Raw genomic sequence first — 25,992 nt, 5'->3', positions numbered from 1 at the left:
GGAGTGGTAATTTCGGCGAATGCACTACAAGATATGTTCGGATTCATTTCTTCTTACCCTAGGGTTTGTTAGTGGTGTATATCCTCTTATTTTGACATTTCCTGTTCCTTTTCTTCCTCATCTTCAACATCCCTTTTTCTCTTTTTTCTTTCAATTGTTGTGGTGTAAACCTTGTAGGTTGTGGAAGGCTAGTTGAAACAACACTTCCATCTTTATAGTTTTGAGTGGTAGGCTTCCATGTTTCCATAATTTTGCTTTCAATTTTTCTTGCCAACCTGAATGCCTTCTCCAATGAATCAGGTTCCCAAAGGTGAAACTCATGTTGGATGTTATCCTTTAAATTCCCTATGAACACATCAGTCCTATGCTCCTCTGGAATATCTTCTACCCTTATATTTAGTTTTTGGATGTCCTCAATGTGCTCCATCATTGAACCCTTTTGTTTGAGATTTATCAATTGGATAAAAAAGGTGTTGCTCTTTGTATCCCCATAATGTGCTATCATTTCTTCAGTAAAAATTGCCCAAGTGACAATTTGTTTACAAGAAAAATGTCATTGATACCATAATAACTGATTTGGTTGCAAATATAAAGTTTCACTGGGTACCTTTTGCGTGTTTTGCACATTATGGAGATCCAAATATTTCTCCATGTGTAGTATCCATGTTATGTGATCCTTCCCATCAAACTTCCTCATATCAATCTTTAGAACACAGTGGGTCTTCAATCCAATGTTAGATTCTATGAAATAATGATTAAAATTTATTTTATTCTCATCATGAGTTTCCTTTACTACCCTTTCACCATTGGTAAGCATTTCTTGTAGCAACTTTGTCAACTCTATCTTCAAATCTTCCATGTTCCTTTTAATATTTTCTTTTATATTATCCATCTTAGCTTCCTTGCCATCCATCTTAGCTTCCACACCATTCATATTAGCTTCTACACCATTCATCTTAGATTTCATGCCATTCATCTTAACTTTCATACCTTTCTTTAATCCATCCATCTTAGCTTCTCTTACTTTTTGTCAGAGTGGAAATTTTTGCACTTGGTCTTGTAATTTTGATATATCATGTTGCATTTCTTCCTCTTATTCATGAGTCATGGTAGAGCTTTGATGATGATTACCAGGAGTTTCCATTTTCTTTCTTTGGGGCATCCATTAATGATAATTATGCCTCACTGTGCCCTTTGAATCACTTCGAACTAATTTTTCAAACCAAACCTATGCAAATTGAAGAAAAAAAACTACACACCTTGTTTTTTTCTTTATAGGAGATTGATATTTAATCTATTGTATCTATGAAATTTCAAATCTCCAATGTCTAAAATTGAGACCTATTGTAGCCCTCTATGTTCTCTTTTTAACACCTCTATTTTGATCGAAATTGGATTGTCCAAGAAGGAGTTATTCCTAATCTCCCAAGATGACCTGATTATATAATTTCTGAGTAGAGCGACACTGTACGAAGCGTCACATGTCATTGTTGCGACCTTCAGATCTAAAAATGATACACAAAAAACTACATTCCATCCTCTTTTTGAAACATCTTATGTAATTTGAATCCGATGCTCAGAGAAGAAGTTATTATGATTTTCCAAAGGTCACCTATTTTGGATGTAATTCAGGAGCCTGCAAAACCCTAACTTCCTTGGATCATATCTCTGAAAATATCTGGAGAAAATATCTCAAATTTGGACCTGAGGTCCATCAATATTTCAGATCAAATTTCGTTCATAGCAAAAACGTTATAGAGAAATATCGATGATGACTTGTTTGGAGCAGCGAAACCCTAGAATCCAAAGCTCTGATACCAAATGTTATGCAACCAGCTCATAAAATAGAAGAAAAGATATATCAACAACTTCAAAATCAAGCTCTTCGAGGGTGAAACCTCCTTTACATTACACAAATTCACAATTCTTGGATGATATAAATGAGCAAACCTCATTTCTATATATAGGAGTCTATGGGATCACAATATAATCAAAGTCGACATAACAATACTAATATAAGGGAAGAATAGTAGCAATAGTGGGATTCTGTGGGGCACACTAATAATAATATGGGGACAATATGGGCACAAAAATAATAATAAGTGCTACAATGACAATAGTAATGGGGGGATCACTAGTATTATAGGGACCTAACACTATATCGTTGTTTAACCAACATAGATCCATCTTAGCTTAATTTCATTACCAACATAGATCCATTTTAAATACGGATCTAATATGAGACGAAAGGGATCTAATTTCTTCACATGATTTTTTTTTTTTATGAGTTGACATTATTTAAATGTTTTGTATAGTTATTTATTTTTTAGATTTTTTAACTTTTTTTATTTCGGCCAACATGACCAAAATTTCAATTTTGATGATGGAAAAACATCATTACACATCATACTGGGATGTAGAATGAGCCTCTCAGCTCAAAAACTTTTATTTAATTTCTATGGGAATAATTTTAGTAGTATTGAGGATAGAGGGTTTAAATATATCTCAAATTGTAACATTTTCCCTTTTAGATTCAATTAAAAAATGTTATAAAATTAAATTAAAATAAAATATTTTTACTATGGAATAAGTTATGGTTTATTGTCATGCAGTATTGATAAGCCATGGTATTGTAACAAATCCTGTTTACAAGTTAATATCCATGGTAAAGTTAGGGTGAGTATCCATGGTTAACAATCTTGTCATATTTTCATAAAATATTTTGATTGTAAAAAAAGTTATGGTTTTTGGGCATGTGGCATTGATAAGATATAACATTGTAACAAAGCCTATTCACAAGCTCATAATATCAATGAGAAAGTGGAGGTGAATATCCCTGGATAATAATCTTGTCATATTGTTGTGAAATAATTTATGTTTTTTGTGCATGTGGTATTGATAATCCATGGTATTGGCCCATGGTATTGTAACAAATCCTATTTTTTGCAAGTTAAAAATATCTATGGTAATGTGGGGATCAATATGCATGATTAAGAATCTTGTTATATTGCCATAAAATATTTTGGTTGTGAAATAAGTTATGATTTTTAAGTTTGTGGTATTGATAAGCCATGGTATTGCAACAAAGCCTATTCACATGTTAATAACAAAATCAAAATATAACAACTTGAATTTTATTATTTTTATTGATTCAACCTTTTATTATTGATTTAGCCAATATTTAAATGATTACAGTCATCCCCAATATCACTTTTATTTTTCCCTTATTCTTTTTAATTTAGCCTCTGACACAAAAATAAAAATTTCTTACTAAAAATAAATCATTTAACCCAATTACAATTTATATCTTTTATTTTTTGATTATAAATATTTCTTCTTTTTTCCCATTATAAATATTTCCTTTCTCTTTCATTTCAAGTTTAGCGTTGGGTTCAAATAAAATGTTCACAAGTTACAACATAACACTTTATCACTGCATTTTTCTTTACCTTATTGATATATGTGTGTAAATTCCAAAATAAATATTTCTTTTCTTTTTCATTTCAACTTTAGCGTTGGGTTCAAATAAAATGTGCACAAGTTATGACTATCTTGATCTAGTTAGTAAGTATCCTGGCATGATTCAAATGTTCACAAATTTTGGGAGCTATGAACAACTTTCAGATAATGGGATAATTAGTGGAAGGCCACTAAAGTCCAGACTATGTGGATATCTAAAGATAGAACTTCAGGGGTGGGATAAAGTCACTCTACATCAGGCTTTGGTGAATTCCTTTCTTGGAGTATTCCTCCCTACGTTGAATCTCTCATGCAAAAGCCTATATCCATCACCATTCTGCAATTTTCTTGATGTAGTAGGCTTGAACAATTTATGTGTGGAGAGATGAATCTCAGTTAGTGTGAATATTCCCATTTTGATAGATCACACTTTTCTAGTCACAGATCTATGGTTAACAATGTTCACACCTAATCCGAAGGCGGTTGGGTAAACTGGAACGTGAACAGTCATCAAGAAGATGAACTGTTCCGTCCACTTTGTGTATATAAACAATTGTTCTCTTATGAAATAATATCTCAGTTTTCCTTTGTTCAATGTGGAGTTACCCTGGGCTGACATGGTATCAGAGCACAAGTCCCAGAAATAGTTGTAACTCCTGTTGTCCTGAGAGCTGCTCAGTCCTGAGCGCTACTCTGACATTGATTCCCTGGCTATGCCTCTGCCTGGCCTGACTGCACTATAAGCGTTTTCATTCAAGGCGGTATTGCGCTCTCTGACTGCCAGAGACTACACATTGTTTTTTATGAACGTTTGTCTGACCTCTGCCTGGAACGCCTGGAACGTTTGTCTGACCTCTGCCTGGAATGTTTGTTTGCCTGGAACGTTCTACCAATCCGCTCTGTGCCTCGGCTCTGGTCTTAGTGATCTCTAACTGGCTCGCATTCCATAACCCATGCCCACGGCATGGAGGTGAAGGAATTGCATGGTGGATGTTAATGAGCTCCGACTCGCTCGTATTCCAAAAACCATGCCCATGGAACTCCAGGGCTTTATCTCCGGCAAAAAGCTCCCCGTCGGCTAATTCCAAATTTGGCTCAACACCATCTCACCCTCCTATTGATCATGCCTATTCCATCTTCAAGGAAGACCTGCAAAAATACAAGGATTACGAGCCCAGCCACCATTAGTGATCGATTTTTCATCCAGGAGGCTATGCGTAGCTCCATCCCTGATTATCGTATCTGAAATCGAGGCCAAATTACTCTTGGTTCTTTTTTTCTCACTAGTGTGAAGAAATCTGTTATTGTTGCAGTGTGTTCGTAGCCATCGGAGCTTTGGGCGACAGAAGAAAGTTTGTGGACGATCCGACTCCCACTACCGCCCGGAGAGGGCTTCAAATCCGCTATGGGGCTCTCCGAAAGCGGGCCTCTGTTCGGGTTTACGAAAGCGAACGTGGGGAGGTTGGCACAGCTGGGAATCACCTTCTCCATCATCGGGGAGATCATTACGGGGAAGGGAGCGCTAGCGCAGCTCAACATTGAGACGGGAGTTCCCATAACTGACATCGAACCCTTGGTGTTGTTCAACGTTTCGTTCTTCTTGTTTGCGGCAGTGAATCCCGGAAACGGTAAATTCATCGCAAACATTGCCAGTAACGCTGGGTATTACAAAGACTGCAAGGGCGTTGGTATTATGTAGTAAATTTTTTAAAAACTTCAGTATGGCGGTTTCTATATATCATTGAGCAGTTTGTTAAATTCATGATATACGCAGTTTATATGATTCAAAGAGTTCAAAATATTGTGGTGTTTCCAGCATTACATATATATTTGATATATTGATATATATTGAAGTGATCCTTGAGAGTTTTTTTGTTCTCAAAACATAGTAATATTGCAGTGATATAAGAAATGCTGATGTAAACGTTAGAAGAAAATAAAGTGCATAAGGCTGTGGCACAAGTATTTTTTTTTCAGCAGAAGTTTTTTTATGAACAGAAGTTTTTTTTAGCAGAGATATTTTTTTACCGAATGCATTCAATCATTTCTATGGTAGGAATAGTTCTCACTGGCAAGGAGAACTATTCAGAATGGTCTCGGATGGTAAAACACACCCTCATCTACAATGAGTTGTGGAAAGGAGTGTGTGTCGGAGAAGAATACAAAGACCCTGTGCAACCTACATCAGATAAAGAACTTGTCATTTGGGAAAACAAGAACAGCAAAGCCTATGCATTGATCGCAACATCTGTAAATGAAGAAGTAAGTCATCATATTTCATCCTATTCCACTGCCTTCGAAGCTTTACAAAAGCTGAAAGAACTCTATGATACACATTCTGCACTTGAAGTTGTTCAGCTCATGATTAAACTCTTCACTCTTGAACTGAAAAATAATGATCCTCTTGCTCTTGCATCTGAAATAAAGTCTATAATGCATGATATCAAATCCACTAAGGTTGAGCTGGATATCTCTCTTATTTCCTTTCTCAAAGCACTCTATCCTACCTACTCCAATTATCTTGAGTCATTACAAGCAAATGGAAATCTTAAAGATATAACCTTTGACTCTCTTGTGAAAAAGTTTGCTGAAAGAGAGAAATCCTTTGGAAAGAAAATAGTCCCTGAATCTTCTGAAGAGATTGTTTGCCTTGCTCATAAAGAAAAGCATCCTGCTCAAGATTCTATAAGAGGAATAGGTGGACGAAGAGGAAGAGGAAGATACTTCAGAGGCAGGGGGCGAGACATTCTCAAGCAGAAAAGGTAGATGTGCATTGCATTCGCTGCAAATGAAATGGATCACATGATGCTTCTACATGCAAACTACCATGGGACAAAATTGAGCAGAGAAGAAAACAGCAGAAAGGTAAAACTGATGACACAGACAAAGGTAAAGCACCTGAATCCGCTCACTATATTGAGGCACAATGTAACATTGTAGTAAATGAAGATTTGTTTAATGCTTCACTTGCTTCTTCGAAAAATGACTGGTTGCTTGATTCAGGAGCAACCTGTCATATGACTCATAGGAAAGACTTTTTTGAAGATTTCACTGACAATGTTGATGGAGCAGTATACTTTGCAGATCAGTCAAAAATCAAGCCATCAGGGCTTGGCACAATCAGGCTTAAACTTCCTGGTCTTCCAGACTTTCTTCTGGATCATGTTCTATATCTCCCACAACTCAAGAGAAACTTGTTGTCCCTGGTCCACATCCGACAGCAAGGTCACTCCATTCACACGTTTGATGGAAAGCTTGAGGTAAGAAAGGCATATGACCACTCACTTGTCATGAGGGGTATAGAAGAAGAAAGACTTCTTAAACTGCAAGGAACCTCTGCTCATACACAACATTTCTCATATATTTCTCATCATGAAGAAGGTACAGTTCCGTCAAGTTTATTATGGCATGCTAGATTTGGACATTTAAACTATGATAGTCTCTGCTTGTTGAAGAAAAATGGTGTTGCTAGTTTGCCTACCATTCCGAGAAAACACAAGCAATGTGATGCATGCATTCTAGGAAAGCATAGCAAACAGTCTTTTCATGATTCACATTCAAGAGCACATAGGAAGCTTGAACTCATTCATTCAGATTTATGTGGTCCAATGCCTGTTCCTTCTGCAAATGGAAATAAATATATCATGACATTTATTGATGATTACACCAGAATGTGTTGGGTTTATTTATTGAATAACAAATCTGATGCTTTTCAAACATTCAAGAATTTTCATAAATGGATTGAAAATGATGCACAATCTTATATTGGGTCTATTCGCACTGATAATGGAAAATAATATACATCAAATGAATTTGAACACTATCTGCGCCAACATGGGATTAAACATCAAACTATTGTGCCTTATAATCCTCAACAGAATGGTGTAGCAGAAAGAATGAATAGAACAATCTTGAATATGGTACGATCCATGCTTTTCTTCAAAAATGTAAAGACAATGTTTTAGGCTGATGCTGTTCTATGTGCTGCATATATAAAGAATAGATGTCCATCTAGTGCTATAAGAAACAAGACTCCTTATGAATTGTGGTATGGACATGTTCCATCGGTAAAACATCTCAGGATCTTTGGTTCCACCTGTTATTCTTTAATACCAAAGGTACATAGAAACAAACTTGGTGCTAGAAGTCATAAGTGTATATTCCTGGGGTATTCAAACACATCTAAAGCATACCACCTCTATGATGAAGTAAATAAAAAGTTTGTTTTATCTAGAGATGTCATTTTTCTTGAATCATCCAAATCTGACAGTGTTGTTGAGCGGCAACTTGATCGCTTGGATAGATTCACAAAACCGAAATCATTTCAAGAGTTTGATAATCAGATTCCACATCTTGAAGGGGGGATTCCTATACTAGATCAACATGTGGAATCTTCTTCTGAAGAACAATCTCCCCTGCATGACACTCCAACAACGGATGATGATTTAAGTGATGTAATTGATAGAATTGGGAGACTCAATCTTGATTCAGACCCAACTCAATCAACAGAGCAGCCTGGACCATCTCAGAAAGGTCCCCCAAAGTGGCTGACAAAGACACTTGAAAGTGTTCATCCTGATGAAATTGGAAAAACAGGAACCAGAAATACAAACCGACAAGATGGAGGTGATGTAGATAACTCTAATTCACCTGTTGATATGGATGTTACTTATGATTGTGAATTGAACTTGTCTACAGATTTTGAACCAACTTCCTTCAAAGAAGCTGCTTCTCATGATGAATGGAAAGAAGTGATGCAGAAGGAGTATGATGCCCTCATAAAGAATGGCACTTGGAAGCTGGTTGATCCTCCATTTGGAACCAAACCAATTGGCTGCAAGTGGGTCTACAAGAACAAGTACAAAGCTGATGGCTCACTTGACAAGCACAAAGCTAGGCTTGTGGCAAAAGGTTTTGCACAGAAGGAAGGGGTCGATTATGAGGAAACTTTTGCCCCCACAGCAAAATGGGCAACCATCCGGACACTCTTTGCACTAGCTGCTCAGAACGGTTGGAAAGTCCATCAAACGGATGTAAAAACTGCATTCTTGAATGGAGATCTAAAAGAGAATGTTTTTATGTCTCAGCCTGAAGGATTTGCTGTGAAAGGACATGAACACAAAGTATGCAAACTTGTGATGTCCTTGTATGGCCTCAAACAAGCACCACGAGCCTGGTATGAAAAACTAACTGAGCATCTTCTGAAACTCAACTTCAAACATTTTGATCTTGATGATGCAACTTTATTTGTCAAGAAAGTTGGCAAAACAGTTGTATATCTTGTGGTATATGTAGATGATCTTTTAATGCCAGGGAACAATGAAAGCTATATTGCATCCATAAAGAAAGAATTAGGAAAAAGTTTTGAAATGACTGATTTGGGCTATGTTCATTACTATCTTGGCATTGAAGTAACCCAACATCCAAAATCCATATTTCTTTCTCAAAAGAAATACATTGGAGATTTGTTAAACAGATCTGGCATGACAAAGTGAAATCCTCTTTCTACTCCAATGGAACAAAACTTGAAGCTCACATCTATTGAAGGAAAGGAATTTGAGGATGCAACAAAGTATAGACAGCTTATAGGAAGTCTCATCTACCTCACTACTACCATAGCAGACATTTCATTTGCTGTTGGAATCCTCTCCAGGTTTATGCAAAAGCCTTGTGAGGGACATTGGTCTGCTGCAAAAAGAGTTCTAAGGTACTTGAAGGGAACTCAAGACCTTGGAATAAAGTATACACAGGTGGACGACTTCAACTTGATTGGATACTCTGATTCAGACTTCGATGGAGACAAAGAAACTGGGGTATCTACTTCAGGATATGCTATGAGTCTTGGATCAGGAGCTGTCTCCTGGAGATCACGCAAACAATCAGTACCACCAGATTCCACAACAGAAGCAGAATACGTGGCAGCAGCTGAAGCAATGAAAGAAATTGTGTGGATCAGGAAAATTCTTGAAGATTTGCAGGTAAAACAAGTACAATCAACTCCACTCATGATTGATAACACCTCTGCAATAAAGTTGGCCAAGAACCCAAAGTTTCATGATCGTACTAAGCACATCAATACTAAATATCATCTGATCCGACATCATGTTGAGGCCAAAACAATCCATCTCCGTCATTGTTCCACAAATGAGCAAATTGCAGACATCTTCACCAAAGCGCTTGGAAGAGAAAAGCTTGAAAGATTCAGAACGATGCTTGGACTCACCAACATCCCTTCAGATTAAGGGGGGGAATGTTCACACCTAATCCGAAGGTGGTTGGGTAAACTGGAACGTGAACAGTCATCAAGAAGATGAACTGTTCCGTCCACTTTGTGTATATAAACAATTGTTCTCTTATGAAATAATATCTCAGTTTTCCTTTGTTCAATGTGGAGTTACCCTGGCCTGACAAACTCTATGAATTTATAAACGTTGGTCGACTCAACCAGAAAAAGTGGCCAATGGGCTTGACTTGAGTTACAGTGGATTAAATAGGTGAAAATATGTGGAGTTCTAGTAAGTTATTTGGTTAAATTTTCACGTTCATGTACATATGTTAAGTATATAACTTCAATCTGGGTAATTCTTTCCATTTAAAATTGTCAAATATCTAGAAGTCACTTTACACATAGTTTAGATGTCAAAAAATTGTCTTAATTAATATAACATGTAAACTTCATTGTGCATATGTTAATTGTATAACTTCAGTCTCGATAATTTTTTACATTGAAAATTGTCAAATATGTAGAAATTACATTACACATAGCTTATATGATGAAACAATTGTCTTAATATAACGTGTGCACTTCATATTACTTACAGATGATGCATATTGTATCTTATTGTGCATAAGTTAATCATATAACTTTAGTTAATTCTTTACATTTATAAATTGTAATATAACATGTAAACTTCATATTACTTACAATTGATGCAATTTGTATCTAATTGTGCATATGTTAATCGTATAAATTCAGTGTGGCTAATTTTCGACATCTAAAATTGTCAAATATGTAGAACTTACATTACACGTAGCTTACATGAGATAATGTTTGTCTTAATATAACATGTAAACAACATATTACTTACAACTGATGCATATTGTATCTTATTGTGCATATGTTAATAATATGGCTTCAATGTGGGTAATTTTTTACATTTAAAATACTCAAATATGTAGAAGCTAATTTACACATAGCGGGTAATTTTTTACATTTAAAATTTTCAAATATGTCGAAGTTACTTTACATGTAACTTAGATCCACACACAAATAAAATATTAGAAATATGGTAGGGGAATGAGTAATCATTTCACACTGGTTTAAAATTTTCCCTTGGTTGGTGAATAGAACCAATTCAGAGCTATTGCTATTTTTGGCAGAGTATTAAGTTATTAACCCAAAATAAAAAAGGGTAGTCTCTTAGATTATTTAAAAAACCTATTTCGAATGTTATATAAAAGTTAAATTTCAAGTAGCTATCTTTGCCCTGACATAACTATAATATTCCAATTCCATTTTTTTCACACTTTTCAAATAGCCGAATTTGTTTAAGACAACTCTCATTTGCAATTTTGAATTCTTAAGTGGGATATTGGGTATTATTTTGTTACTACCATATATCATGTTTTAACTAGATGGTGCTTTATAATTTATGCAAGAGACATTAGGACCAACCTTGAATTGTGTGCTTGTTTCCATTATGCATCTAATACTTAAAACTTTTTGAAGGTGACTAACCAAACAACCTATGCTTAACATGAAGCAAGTACATCAAAAATTGGGGAAGATCAGTTATTCTATTTCTAGTGGGGTATAGATCTAAAGAAGGCAGTGACAATTATCATAAATGGATTCTTTCGGGTTGTACTTAATGAGATCTCACTAGAATTTGTTATTGAAGTAAATCAATTGGTGAGTTTGAAGCTTGAAGGTAGTTTTTCAAGGTTTTTCAAGGTTTCTCAATAGCACTATCTATATACATGATTCTAACACCATGATATGGTGTCTCAATAACACTATTTTCCAGTTTTAGATGGTAGATGCAGATAGCTTTCTCATTTCCTACAGGTAAATTTTATGATTATATTTTCTATGAAATATCATAATGTGTTCAAAGTTTGTCTGAGATAAGGAAATATGTATGTACTCTTGAATTTATCGATGTCGTAATAAGATCAAGAATAAAGTTTTCGTTGCAAAGAATTGGGATCTACCATGTAAGTTGTCTTTACTACATGAAATTCTTGATTTGTTAGATCCCAACTAGTTATTATTGAATTTGTTTTTGTTGTAATGAGATTTAGAATAAAGTTGTCATTTAAATCACTGGAATCTACCATGTAATATTTCTTCACTACATGAAATTGTTGATTTGTTAGAGCCCAACTTATTAGGATTATGAAGAGTCCTCTTTCATGAGAATATTTATGAATGCTCTACTCTTACTCAAAGAATTACAGATTACATAAGGGTGGAAAATAAATGAGATGGAGTTGAAGGTTTTATGTTTTAAAATACATGGAGGGAGTATAAAATCATTTTTAGCTTCCTTCAAATATTTTGTAGCATCCACTAAAGTGCTTCATGTTCCTCCTAGCTAATTCCATTTCTACAATCCTAGTGCTTCTAGAAGGCCTCCTCTAAAGTGGTCCCTTAACTATATTAGAGGGAAAGTGATTAGTTGATTGGAACCCAGATATTACAATTTATTAGGACCAATAGATGAGAAAGATTCATATTATTTGATCTCTTCCGCAAGTTAAAAGCATATAGAATGATTGGCTTTCAGTCTAATTGATATGACAATCACTCTAGAATTTGTTATGATTTTAAGACCTTTTTCAATGAATTTGTTTTTAAAGTTTTGTTCTCAATTAGGGAAATTAAAGAGAAGATGAAAATGATGCAATGGAAGGATTTTATGTTTTAGTGCCTATGAATGCCTTGCTAATTTTAAGGGCTTGTTATTTTGTTGACTCGAGATTAGTCACATTTGACTTCCTAGCATTCCTTTTAATTTCATTTTTGTCATGTTTATATCGTTATCCTTGAAGTTGGTGATATACGGTGTGTGTAATAGGTAGTATTAACTATTAAGCACTTACAAAGGTGATATTTATGGATGAATAAATTTAAATGTCCCTACTTGACACTGTAGTATTACATTACCATGCAAAGAAATTATTAATCAATTTTAAAGGGATGATGATTAATATGTAGTGTCTCTTGGCTTGTCATATAATTACTACATCCCCCCCCCCAACCCCCTAATAATATATTTGAGGTTACTTATTGGTTGTTACCTGTGGAGCTTCCCTTTGGCTCAGAAAAACATCCAGGATAAATGTCCACGGAATTAAAAGTGGAAATCATCAAAAAGGACTTCGCCAAAAGTAGTAGAGGACATGGGAGCAATTGGTACAATGGGCAAATAAACACTAGAGAAACACCGAGGCACCATAATTTTTTTTGTATTTATATTCACTCGAAATTAACTAGTCACAAAAAGTACCTTTTTTCGAATATTTTTATGTATACATAAATACTCAAAATGGAATTTCAAACTAATTATTCAAACTATAATTATTTGATAGGCATCATTTTATAATTAAATAGAAGAATATGATTGATATTATAGGACACAGCTATAGGGTCTCACTATGAGGGGTATTGTGACAATATATGTACATGTGTCATTGTATTAGATAGTAATCTCTTAGGGTGTGATATACATCCAATGAAATTTACTAACAGAGGCCATTGTGGGATTGCAATTTTTTCTTTTAGTTGACTGTGGTGATATATTTTCTTGGGCCTTAGTGTTCTACTTCCCTAAGGTTTTGACACTGCTCATAACTCGCACCTTAATTTAACCAAGTGAGGTACTCATCTTGGAAAGTAGAATCATTTTGTCTGCACAATCCAATATGATGTTGGATTAAACTCATGATCCTAAAAACATAGGTCATAATAGCCAAGAACTTTTACCATGGGCAAAAGGATCTCCAAATTTAAGGAACATAACTCTTTTAGGACAAGTAAGAAGGATATTTTTTACACTAGTCTTTATTTTCCCATTTATTTCCACAAGCTAGCTACTGTCTGATATTCATAGCATGTAAATTTGTTGGTATTATTTTGCCTAAGATTTTCTTGAAGGCTGAATACTAATTTCCTAAGGTTTTTTTCTTTTCTTTTCTTTTTTTTTTGGCTGTGGTTCACGAGCACCCCGGTCAGTGAGTGATAGCTACATCCACAGAAAAATCTGGGCGATAGCTAGGCTAAATCTCCCCTCAGCGTACTGCAAGACCTGACCCCAAGGGCTTCGGGTGGATTCAACCCTGTGACCTCCTGATGGCGAGGCACGACTTTGACCAACTGAGCTAACCCTTGGGGCTCTAATTTCCTAAGGTGTTATCTTCTATGGTAACATATTAAATTATTTTCTTATACAGGTCATCTAGGTGCATAGTGGCTACTATCGCCCAACTAAAAACTATTACCCAACTGAAGAAAACATTTTTGAGTTTCTTACTTTTCTAGGGAAAAAATGGCATTGACAATGATGATGTTGAGCTATATGTCATATAAATACTTTATAGTCTACTTTAGTTTTTATTCCAATGTTTATCGTCTTTAATGTATTATACTTTCCATTGTATCTTCTTTCATTTTCAGAAGATGAACTCAATATTCAATGTAAGAAGTAGGAATTGAAGAAAGAAAACAATAACATTGGACTGAAAAATGCAGAAATAGATATAAGACAATGAGTCTAGTGATCCCTTTAATGTCAATATCTCGCATGAGACATACACATATAGAATGATGATCAAGTCTTCAGACTTGGTGAATTCACCTACAATTCCTTGGCAAAATAACGATAATGTTTTGATGTGATGAAACACTATTTCATGTGTGAATTGTAGTCCAACCAATATTAAGTTGAAAACTCGTATTCTAATACTTGAAATTTCATATAATATAATTTAATTGGGAATTCTTACTGGGGATATCCCCCTTACATGTTGGTGGGTCCAACACTGTCAAAATTTTGCTGCTAGAAGGAGGGCCATGTAATAAGATGAGTCCTCACATCTATTTTGAATCTCTACATATCTATCATGACTAACTAGAGAGTTGCTCTTCTAGAGTGTATGTATGATGGAAAAAACCTCATTACCTTGGAAAAGCTCTTGGACAAATTGTCGCATAAAACATTTCATGGCGAAGACCACGTAGCCTTGGTTAGGAATGCGATCGGCGTTGTAGGCCCATGCGAAAGACATGACCTATGCATTGTTCGTCTACATGATTCGAGGGAACCCCATGTACTACTGTTCCACGCTACCCAAAAAATCCATTCATTCTCTTGCTCATCTCGTCATAGAGATAGGTCGTGCTTTCAATCACTTTAACAATAAAGCACTTGATCAAGAAATTATGAAATTACGAAAAGGACCTGATTAATCCGTTGATCAATTTTACACACACTTTTGTAATCTTGCATACCTATTTCCCAAAGATGAAATTGATTGGGAGTTTATTTATGGAAGATTTTAGTATCTTCTTCACATATCCGAACCCCACTCAGCATACTTCGGTGCTAGAGCCATGCAATCACAGGCAAGTATAGTTGTTTCCAAAAGTGACTATCTACCTTCACCTCATGAAATAGCTCCACTACCGTGGAGTGATGTGGGAGATAATGCACACACATCTATTGAATTGTCACATCCTCCCACCTGACTTGCTCTTTAGATTTTCACAAATTTCACTTGCAAGCTTGTTGGTTGTCACATGGATTCATTCCCTCAACCTTTGTCCCCACATTTTGTTCATCCTTCAGATTGTACTGTATTTTTTTCTTCCATTTCAGAATCCTCACCTACTATGAATGAGGATCAAGTTGTTAATGGAGTTGGTGTTATGCAGCCAGCCTACGCCATCATTCATGATGAGTGTGTGTGGAAATCTAAAGAAGAAATTGTACTGAAGGATGGCTCCCTTCCAGCCGCACCTCATTAGATTTATCCTAACATCCCTTGTGATTCTCCCACTGCTGACTTCCCTTGTGAAAACTCATTTCCAGATGCTTCTAATTCCGATCGTTCACAGGACACGTCAGATGTTAGTCTGTCATTACAATGCAGAGAGGACACATCTTCCTCTAGAAATCCATCCAATTTGTCATCTGTCATTTTAGAAAACACAAAGGGTGAACATATTTGCTTCCCATCTACCCTTTTCCTAATTCATCAAGTCACGAGGATGCTGACAAACATCCTGAATTTTTTGATCTTGGTTTTAGTGATCTCTCTACTACTTCATCTCATCATGATGTTGATTCAATCATTGTTAATCTGTCTAAGAGACTAGTCTACGAAGATGATCTGAAAATGAAGATCTTAGATTACTTTCAAGGTATTATAGACTCATGTGCATGGATTTTCCTATATTACTTAGTGCAACGGATCGATAAGATTGCAGATGATATAGACAATTGAGCAGTTAGAGAAACATAATAGACAAACACACATAAACACAGCAAGTTTGATATGGAGTTCACCCAAAACTCTTGGGCTATGTCTCCTGGTCCAGCATTCAGTGGTGACCTCTCTATTATGTTTTCAAGAGTAGAGTTTTACAAAGTGTGAGCTCAAGTTGAGCCTCAACACAACTGATACAAGAAAAAATGAGTTTTTCTGGAAACCCTCAAGCCTCTCTAAGTACACAGACTCTTTCTTTTACTCTCTGTCTTTGTCTTCTCTCTATCTCAACATTTCTTGTCTCTCTCTTCTACCTTCTCTAGCTTTTAATCCAATCGGTGTTGTTTGTTCGTTTCCTCTTCTGGGCCCTCTAGATCCCGGCCTTTGTCTGCTCAAATCCCCCTCTGAGCATTAGCAATCACTGCTCAGTGCCTTCAAGGATGATGGCCACCTGTTTTGTAATGGAAGGGGCCATCCTACCTTTGAAATCCTAAAAATGGCCATTCTCTATTTACATAGAGAATTACATAGAAACACAAGAAAAAATTGCCAAACTGCCATTTTTTGGACGTGAAATATTATCAGTTTTGCCCTAGAAATCCATCAGTATGCCTTTATATCGCTATCGCATGTCCACGATTGATCTGAGTGATCTTGATCCTATGGTTGAGATTCATTTTGGGCGACTAAGGCATATGGAGATTACCCACCCGAAAAGGCAGTTTTCTCAAGCCATGTGTCGGCCAGTGGATGGGAACGGGTGGAGCCCATCCAATACCACTTACCACCTATGGTTCGCCTGAAATCTCGCTCATTACGAAACTCAAATGAGATAAAACTACTTATATATCCCTTTTAGGTCCATTTTCATTACATCAAGCACGTTTCCTTTGTTTTTCGTTTATTTAACAAAAAAGAAAAATACATTGAAAAAGCCCATTTACCTGACTTGAAATATTATCAAATTCCATCCATAATACTATCGGGTCTGGCTATCACAGTCGCATTTGTTATCAGACCCTTCTAATCATGCAATGCGATGTTTCAATATCACAATTGGATATCTTTGATCCTTTGGGCCGCAGTTAAGTCCATATATATATATATATATATATATATATATATATATATATATATATATATATATATATATATATATATATATATATATATATATATATATATATATATATATATATATATATATATTAGCAATGTGATAGCATGATTGAATCTGGGTCGTTGATTTGCGTGCATAAATCAATGGCTCTCATTTGATCACGTTGATCGTTATTGCACTTCCCATGAATCCGCCTTCGATAAACTCTGCCTGCCATCGCTGATTGCGATATGCCGATCAGATTTGGACTGTTGATCTGACAGCTCCTATACATTGTTCCTTTGACCTCTGATAGGCTCTATTTTCTCGTTTTCTCTATGCTTTTCTCTCCCAATAGTGTAATCCACCTTTTTTAAAGTGTTTCCCCTTGCGATAGTTTTTAAGTATATGAACACTTAGAGGGTTTTAGGCTCCATTTTAGATCACACCTTCCCACTGAAAAATCTTTTGGACCACCAAAAGTTGGTTTTTAAGCATCGACCAAGTGAGGATACAACTTCCTCACTTGTCCAATCTCTATCCATCTTGCAATGCTTGGTTTTGAACCTTTGAGTCCAATTCTCATGTACTCAACATCCTCTCTACATGTAGTTCTCACCTTCCTGTCCAGAACTGTGTCTTCCTACAACTCATTAAGATATTCAGGGAATAGATCGTTAATAGAAGGCAACTGAATTTGTTCTTCAGGATCTTCAATCAATGAAGGTTCATATAGTCTTGAGTTCCATCCATCAAAGACTAAATAGATATGCATACAAGCTGGAAAATCAAGGTGAAAAGCGTTTTCACCAATTTTCTCAAGTACCTTGAAAGGCCCATACCTTATTGGCTTTAGCTTCTTACCTTCACCTTGCATTCTGTCTTTGCTGATGTACAACCGGACTTGATCATCAACTTGGAAGCTATGCTCAATTCGATGCTTGTCATGCCTTGTCTTATACTTTTCCTGGCTTCTTTCCAGTTGTTCCTACACTCCCTCATGAATTTCTTGGATCTGTTCAATGAACTTGGTTGCTTTGTCCACATCACTATCTCCATCAACTATTATGTCTTTTCCAAAGACAAAATGCAAGGGAGACCTTGGTGTCAAACCAAAACAAGTCTCAAAAGGAGATATTTTTCTACAAGACTGCTTAGCATGGTTGTAAGCATGTCACACATTACACAAATTTTCATCCCAAAGCTTGGGATGCTTGTGGCAATAGCCCCTGAGCAACTGGATCACTATCCTATTGACCACCTCTATTTGGCCATTTGTTTGTGGATGAAAGGTTGTGCTCGTCTTTAGTTTGGTGTCCATCAATTCCCACAAACTTGACCAAAACTTTCCAACAAATCGGGAATCTTGATCAGATACAATGGAAGTGGGTAACCGAAAATAAGCCCATACATGCTGAAAGAACAACTTTGCTATTTATTCAACTATAATATGTTGTTTACAAGGTATTATAATACACATTTTGTTGAACCTGTCCACAATAACATATAAATAGTCATGACCTTTTCTAGAGTTTGGAAATCCCCCAACAAAGTCCATGGAAACATATTCCCAAGGACAAGAAGGAATTGGTAGTGGAGTGTACGAGCTTAATTTTCTATTACTGGACTTGCTTTTAGCACACATGGTACACCATTTAATATATCTAGAAACTATTTCATGCATGTTTGGCCAATAACAGAACCTTTGCAGTTGTGCAACTGTTTTACTTACATCAAAAGGACCTGATATAAGAGATGTATGTGCTTCTCGGATTATGTTAACTCTTTCAGTTTGTGGAATGCATAACTTTCCCAAATGATACAAGAGTTGGTCCTTAACATAATATCCAATTCTTCTACTTGTTTTCCATGACTTAAAGTTGCATATACATCTTTAAAATCTATATCTTGAGCATATTGTTCAATGTAGATTTCATGCATTACTGAGTTATGCTTAAGTATAGTAGATGCATTTATGATTGGTCTGGATAACATATTTGCAACCTTATTGTGTATTCCCTTCTTATATCTGATGACAATATGAAACTTTTGTAGAAAACCCATCCACCTATAGTGGCTTGATTGCTGTAATTTAGTTTGTGATTGCAAATACTAAAGTGGTTCAGGATTTGTATGGATGATTGTTTCTTTGCCCATTAAGTAATGTTTCCACTTTTTCACACTCTGTACTAATGCATACAATTCTTTATCATATGTGGGATAATTAACTACTGCATAATTAAATGTCTCAGAATGATAGCATATGGGTTTACTGTGTTGCATCAACACTACTCCCATGGCATAGTCACTGGCATCTGTTTCAATCTCAAATGGTCGTTGAAGATCTGGAAATGCTAGTATTTGTGTTGTACTAATTTTTTCTTTTAAGGTGCCGAAGGCTTTCTGTTGTTTGCCTCCCTAGTGAAACACCTTGTTCAATCCTGTTAAAGCATGTAAGTGAGCCACAATCAAGGAAAAGTGAGCAATAAACTTTCTCCACTATTGTGTTGCTCCTATGAAAATCCTAACTTCTGTAGCAGATTTAGGTTTAGGCCATCTCACAATGATTTCGACCTTAGATGAATCTATCTTCAATTCACCACCCCCTACAATATGACCCAAATAATTTAAAGATGTTTTGCCGAATTCACATTTTGATAATTTCACATAGAGATTTTCTCTTTTCAAAACATCTAAAGTCTACTTTACATGCTTCAAATGTTCTTCCCATGTTTTACTGAAAACAAGAATGTCATCTAAATATAGAATTACAAAATCATCAATAAAAGACCTGAGTACATCATTCATAACTCTCATGAAAGTGGCAGAAGCATTAGTTAAGCTAAAAGGCATAACCAATCATTCATACAGCGCTTGCTTTGTTTTGAAAGTAGTCTTCCATGTATCTTTTTCTGCTACTCTGACCTGCTGATAGCCACTATGCAAGTCAAACTTGGAAAAGTAAACTACCTCTTTCAGTTGATCTAATAGATCATCAATGTGAGGAAGAGGATAACGATTCTTGATTGTTATTTTATTTAGTTCTCTATAATCAATGAACATCCTCCATGAACCATTTTTCTTTCTCACCAACATGATTGGGGATCTGCATGGTGATGTTCTTGGTCTTATGAACCCTTTATTGAGCATCTCCTGTACCTTCTTCTTGATCTCTGCATTCTTTAAAGAGGATAACATGTACATTCCAATGTTAGGCAATGGATCATCTTGCTACAAATGAATATCACTTACTATTTCCCTTTTGGGTGGAAGACCTTTAGGTTCTTGAAATAAGATATCATATTCTGAAACAATTTTATTTAAATAAGCTTTCCGTTTAGCATCACAACCCTCAAATACATTGGTTTTATCAGGGTTCTTTTCCTTTACAACCATTAGTGGATTTTCGCTTTTCTTAGTGGATTTTTTATTTTCTACTAATACAACTGCGATGCTTTTTCTTAGCGGAAAAGAGCATTTACGCTAGTACAGCTGTGATGGTCCAACTGTGATGGCCAATTGCAATGGTTTTACAAAGGGGAAAAGGGATTTTCTCTTAATACAACTACGACACCCAATTGCAAGGTTGCTCAAGCAGGCTTGACCATAAGGGAAAGAAATTCTTACCAACTGCATTCTAGGAATAGTCAACCCTACTTCTTCATTTTAGGACCTGCTACAAACCCACCTCTCCACCTATAGAAGACCTTACCTTCCTCACTCTACAGATCTTGCTTCAACTAAGAAGATTAGCAGGGTGCAACTTCTATTTACCCTTTACTCACGAGCATCCACCATATACTTCACCCCTCAACCCACCAGTTTGTTAGTGTTGTTCCCAACCATCCCTTAGCCAGGAAAGATTGATTATATGGCTATGACAATAATACTTCCGTTGCTTCTTAATCCACCCACCTCCAAGAACTAGACCTATTAGTATCTCTATAACACCTTTTCGAAATCACTTCATGGGGACAACTAGTCACAACCCTTATTAGCAAGATTGAATAACCTTACCTAGACTTGATTACTACTTTCACCCTTTACTTACTGTCTCTTCACCCAACAATCGGAGTCTAGTACTTACTATCATTGAAGCCAGGAATGGAAGTAACATAAGCACCATCGCTAGCTATCCCATCTCACCCACTAATGCTTCTATCGCTAGCTATATAACCTTCTACAATTAAAATGAGAAGTCAAATGCCTTTTAAGATCTACTTGTCCACTCGCTCACCTTATTTGGGTTGAAGTAGTGCTAAAACACACACAAATGCCAATTGAGGCAATTTTGAACTTATTGGGGAATGGCCAATAACCCGACCTTTCCTTCCTACTAGCTTAAATAGAATGGTCCAAGGACGGCTATAACATTGAGAACACAGGCTGAGATATCCAACTAGCAAGTATTCCAACTATATGTTGGAATACCCACCATTAGACTTGCGACTTCGAACCCATATTGAAGTTCATGAAATAGATTTGAGCGATAAGGGATGGAAAATGACCTCTCTCGATCCAATGTGGTAACGCGTCTTAAAACACATTATTTTCTTATAAATTGAGGCCTTCCAATTTTGATTCTCTAGTATTAGCCTGCATCTTCTATCCTTCCTTTCATGGGACCAATCTTTATTCTCTTACAAACCCAAGCTATAGTGCTTTTATTAAGTATTTTTCCTTCTACAACAATTCCCCTCTGTATGGTGGGTATGATGCTAATTGATTTTGTTTGGTAAAGCTCATAAGTAATGTGTGATATTGTGAGAATAGTGTGTTAGAGTCTGTCCCATATCCTGCGATGGCATTCATTTAATTGGCTTCAATCGCCTTCCTTGGTTTGGCCTTTCACCTGGGTTAGTGTGCAGAGTGGTTAAGAATTGGGATGCATCGTAATGAGCTCAATTTTTCTGAGGAATTTGGGAGCCATGTAATACATGGAACTGTTTCATAACATTGTATGATTAATACAGAGATGGCCCGCCAATAGCCTGCCAAGAGCCTTCCATGAGTACATGGAGCCAAAGATTTTTGTTACCTCCTGCCTAATATTTCTTTGCCTAACCGTTAGGCTTTCCAACTCTCTGCAATTTGTTTTAAACCTACAATGACAAAAGGATTGGGGAAATTACAATGATATCGTGTTGTTCAACTGACCAGTCTAGAGATCACAAGAGTAAGTCCCATTGAACTCACATGAAGATGTTTTCCTAGATGAAGTTCGAGTGGTATCGATGTAGTCTAATAATTATTCTCGTTCCTGACCATCTCGCTTTATCGCTCTATGTTTTCTAAATGAATGCAAAGTAGCAAATTGCAGGTATAGCAATGTGGTTGTGTGCTTGTTCGACCAACTAGATTAGGGATCACAAGAGTAAGTCCTTAAACAAGGAAACATCTTCACTAAGGAAAGGTCTTCACCACAACCATGGGAATGATGAAGGGTTGCATGTAACATACTCCTCCTCTATGAAAGATAGAGGCGTTTCTTGCGGTGGAGAAGGTAGTGGTAGGACTTGTGAAGTTGGGGGTAGGAGGGGGGATGATGGATAAGATTATGGAAAAGCTCTCTATGGTGAGCCTTGCAATCATCGTTGTACCATCTATAAATAGGACTGGACCCATGATGAAGGGAATGAGATGGAAGGATAAAAAATTAGACTTTTAGCAAATCCCTAAATATTTTCACCCGGTAAGTCCTCGACAACCACAACAGCTTGAATAGTATACGGGTAGGTTGGTGGCTGATGACCAACTCATCTTTCTTACTTAATGGATAGTTGGTCCTAAGCCAGTCCATCCAAAAGAACATGCATCGGGATGAACCACCTCAGCTGTCATGGTGAGAGCGTTATGATCCATTCACATTCTACGAATTGACTCGTATATAATGTAACGGTGACTGTGGCTTTCTTCCATAACTAAATGAATCCAGCCAGCATCGGCCGCCCAACTCATTTCTAGTTGGCATGTGAGAATCATAAAAAAATATTATATAAGCAACATGAAATTCGTTTTATCACTATAGATCGCACACATTGGAAGGAAGCATTATTTCTCAATTGCAGTAACCATGACAAACAAATCAGGTGTATCGATCAATCAAGGGTATATATAGATCATGTTGGGGGGGCTCTGTATATCTATATAGATAAATTTGTTCATTCAAAAGTCACTCACCATCTATAAATGCATAATCAATTGGTACTAGAGAGAGCACGAGCCTGATCATAGGTAAGATCATGCCGCTTTCTCATAACCTAACATCTCACTACGAGAAAGGGAAGAAATAACCTCACATTATTTATTTATTATGTGTGTGTGTGAGGGGTAGGTATCAGTGAGGGATCCATTGAATAGTGCTTTGGATCCATCGTGTCATGCACGGTACACATTGTATGAAAAGACTCTCGTTTCCTTTACAATTAGGTGATTAGGACATTATTCCATCCCATCATGGAATGATTCCAAGGACCTCAGGGAAATTGCTAGAAGGCTTTCTTACTACCATTGTTTATGTCGGTGGGTCGTGTTCATATTGACACACTCTACGGCTTCTTATTCAGGTTGGTTATGGTGCCTCCCTCGTTCGGCAACATCCATCATGCCCAAACCGAACCTGACTCAAAGCAGGAATCAAATCCTTTTTCCAGTTGCACACATCCATCATGGCATGGTAGTTGTTTCATGGTTCATCAGACTATATATGAAGTTTCATGGTTCGTACACTTTCACGTGATCTCCATGTTTGATATTGAGCATTGAAGCGATTCACATCAAGTTCTCCCTGTATGCGCTTATCACTAAGCAATCCTTTAGGGCCCCTATACAACCAGTCACTTAGGGGCTAAGTAGTTCTTGAGCCTACAGTTGTTCTATTATCATTTCCACACCCAGTCCACTTACTTATTCTAGCTTTCAATATGCCTAGCCTGAATTAATGAGGGTGCCTTTTTGAACAGTATGTTAATGATGATGATTTTAAGGAGATTTATGCAAAACTGATTCGTGGATCACAGGTGGAAAATTATTACTTGTAGGGAAATCTATTTTACCACCTTCGAAAATTGTGCATACCCATTGATGAAAGGGTTCATGTAATTTGAGAGGCTCATACCTCTCTGGAGTCTGTTTGTTTTGGAATTGAAAAGACTTTATGTCATTTACAAAGGTTTCGTTTCTGGCCTCATATGAAAAATATTGTCTCTCACTTTGTAAAGGGTTGTGTGTTGTGTTCAATTTCAAAGCCCTCTATTAGAAAACTTGGGCTCTACACACCACTCCTTATTTCAAGTCGACCATGGGAAAGTGTTTCCATGGATTTTGTAGGAGGTTGCTTATGTCTAGGAAAGGTCACAACTATTTGTATATTCTTGTGGATCATTTTAGTAAAATGTGTATTTTAGTGCCATGTAAGAAGTGAGTCAGCATGTTTGGGTCCATTTTGGGTTGCCCACATCGATTGCGTCAGATCGAGTCTCTTGCTTTCTTTGATAGTTTTGGACCAAGTTGTTGAGAACGATGGACACTAAGTTGAAAAGAAGTACAAAATTTAATCCACATACTGATGGGAAAATAGAGGTTGTCAACCACATCGTGGTACAATTTTTACGAGGCTATTGTGGAAAACATCCCAAGTTGTGGGATGAAAAACTTCCTTATTTGCAGCATGCATATAGTCGAGCAACACATTCATCTACAAAGATCTCACCATTTGAGACATATTTTGGCTATCTACCAAGAGATCCCTTCGACATGGTCTTTTAGAAAGAGGAGGATGGCAATGGCCAAGATGATAGGGACAAAGTAGGGATGTTTATTATGTGGATACAGGTGATTCATCAGGCAGTACATGAGGAGTTGGAGAGGAGTCAAGCTCGGTATAAAGATCGACATGGAAAGCACGGAGTTGACCATGAGTTTCAAGTTTGGGATACGATATGGCTCCACATCAACAAGGATAGAATGAAGGGAGAAGGGAAGAAATTGAGACCCATTCGATATGGTCCCTTGACCATATTGGAAAAGATTGGAGACAATGATTTTCGTCTTGACTTTCTTACTTATATGAAAACGTACTCAGTAGTAAATGTTGAAAACGTAAAGCTTTATGAACCTCCGTTCATTATGAATACCAAGGAAGGTGCACAGATTAATACAATGGATGATTTTGTGCTAGAGTATCTAGATAAGTTGCTCGAAGATATAATTCTTGATAGGAAAACCAGAACATCAGGAAGGGGAGATGTGGAGTACATTCGTGTTGGCTTCAAAGAAATGCACCTGAGTAAAGCTTGATGGATGGAGAAAGAGAAAGTGAGGGAGCAATTTCCTCACTTGCCAATTGATTGAAAATGCCTCTGGTGGTCCAAAAGATCTTAGTGGGGAGGATTGGTCCAGTTGGATCTTCAAAAAGTACCAATGGCATGGTAAAAGGCTCAAAACTAAAAGTCACAAAATATGGATAAACTTAGTATCCGATCAAAGTTCTCGCCAGCCTGATTCCAACGGTGTGAATGACACTAAAATCTGAGTTTAGATGAACAAGCTAAAGGAAGTCAAAGTACAAGTTTGACTTGTCCAGAGGGTAGGAAGAGATGACATGGCAAAGGTCTCAACAAATGGGGAAGCACCAAGTGGAAGTTTTCCATTGGGTCCCCATATCTGATATCGATGCAAGAAGAAGAAGCGGTTTGATGAACCGACCCCCAACATTGTTGATTTGTGATTACAATATCACATATCGCATACCAGAGGTGGACAAGTGGTTATGAATCAACCATGCCAGAACATAGTTCTGATGTGATTTATGACATGTTGCAATAAAAAAAAGGGCTAGTGTTTACAAAGTTGTCATGGCTGTAAGCGCTGATTGTAATTTTGTGATAGCACTACTGTTGTGATATCTCATACATTGTAATTTATAATCTGGCAAGTCTGTGTAT

At 36.6% G+C, this 25,992-nt stretch overlaps 1 protein-coding gene across 1 annotated transcript; it reads left to right on the top strand.

Moving 5' to 3' along the window:
• Positions 1 to 24,859: 24,859 nt before the first annotated feature.
• Positions 24,860 to 25,345, top strand: LOC149239911 (uncharacterized). The gene has a single exon (XM_089370005.1). The coding sequence runs from the start codon at positions 24,860 to 24,862 to the stop codon at positions 25,343 to 25,345; it is 486 nt and encodes a 161-aa protein (XP_089226131.1).
• Positions 25,346 to 25,992: the final 647 nt, after the last annotated feature.

The sequence above is a fragment of the Pinus tabuliformis genome, chromosome 8 (genome assembly GCF_031772625.1).
Source record: "Pinus tabuliformis cultivar Carrire ecotype Pingquan chromosome 8, CPIR1, whole genome shotgun sequence".
NCBI classification, from domain to species: domain Eukaryota; kingdom Viridiplantae; phylum Streptophyta; class Pinopsida; order Pinales; family Pinaceae; genus Pinus; species Pinus tabuliformis.
Note: the sequence above shows the minus strand (reverse complement) of the source record. Positions and strands in the feature narration are given on the sequence as shown.

Bases quoted from the DNA above. Each gene is read 5' to 3' on its own strand.
- LOC149239911 (XM_089370005.1), top strand. From the start codon at position 24,860: ATGTTTATTATGTGGATACAGGTGATTCATCAGGCAGTACATGAGGAG.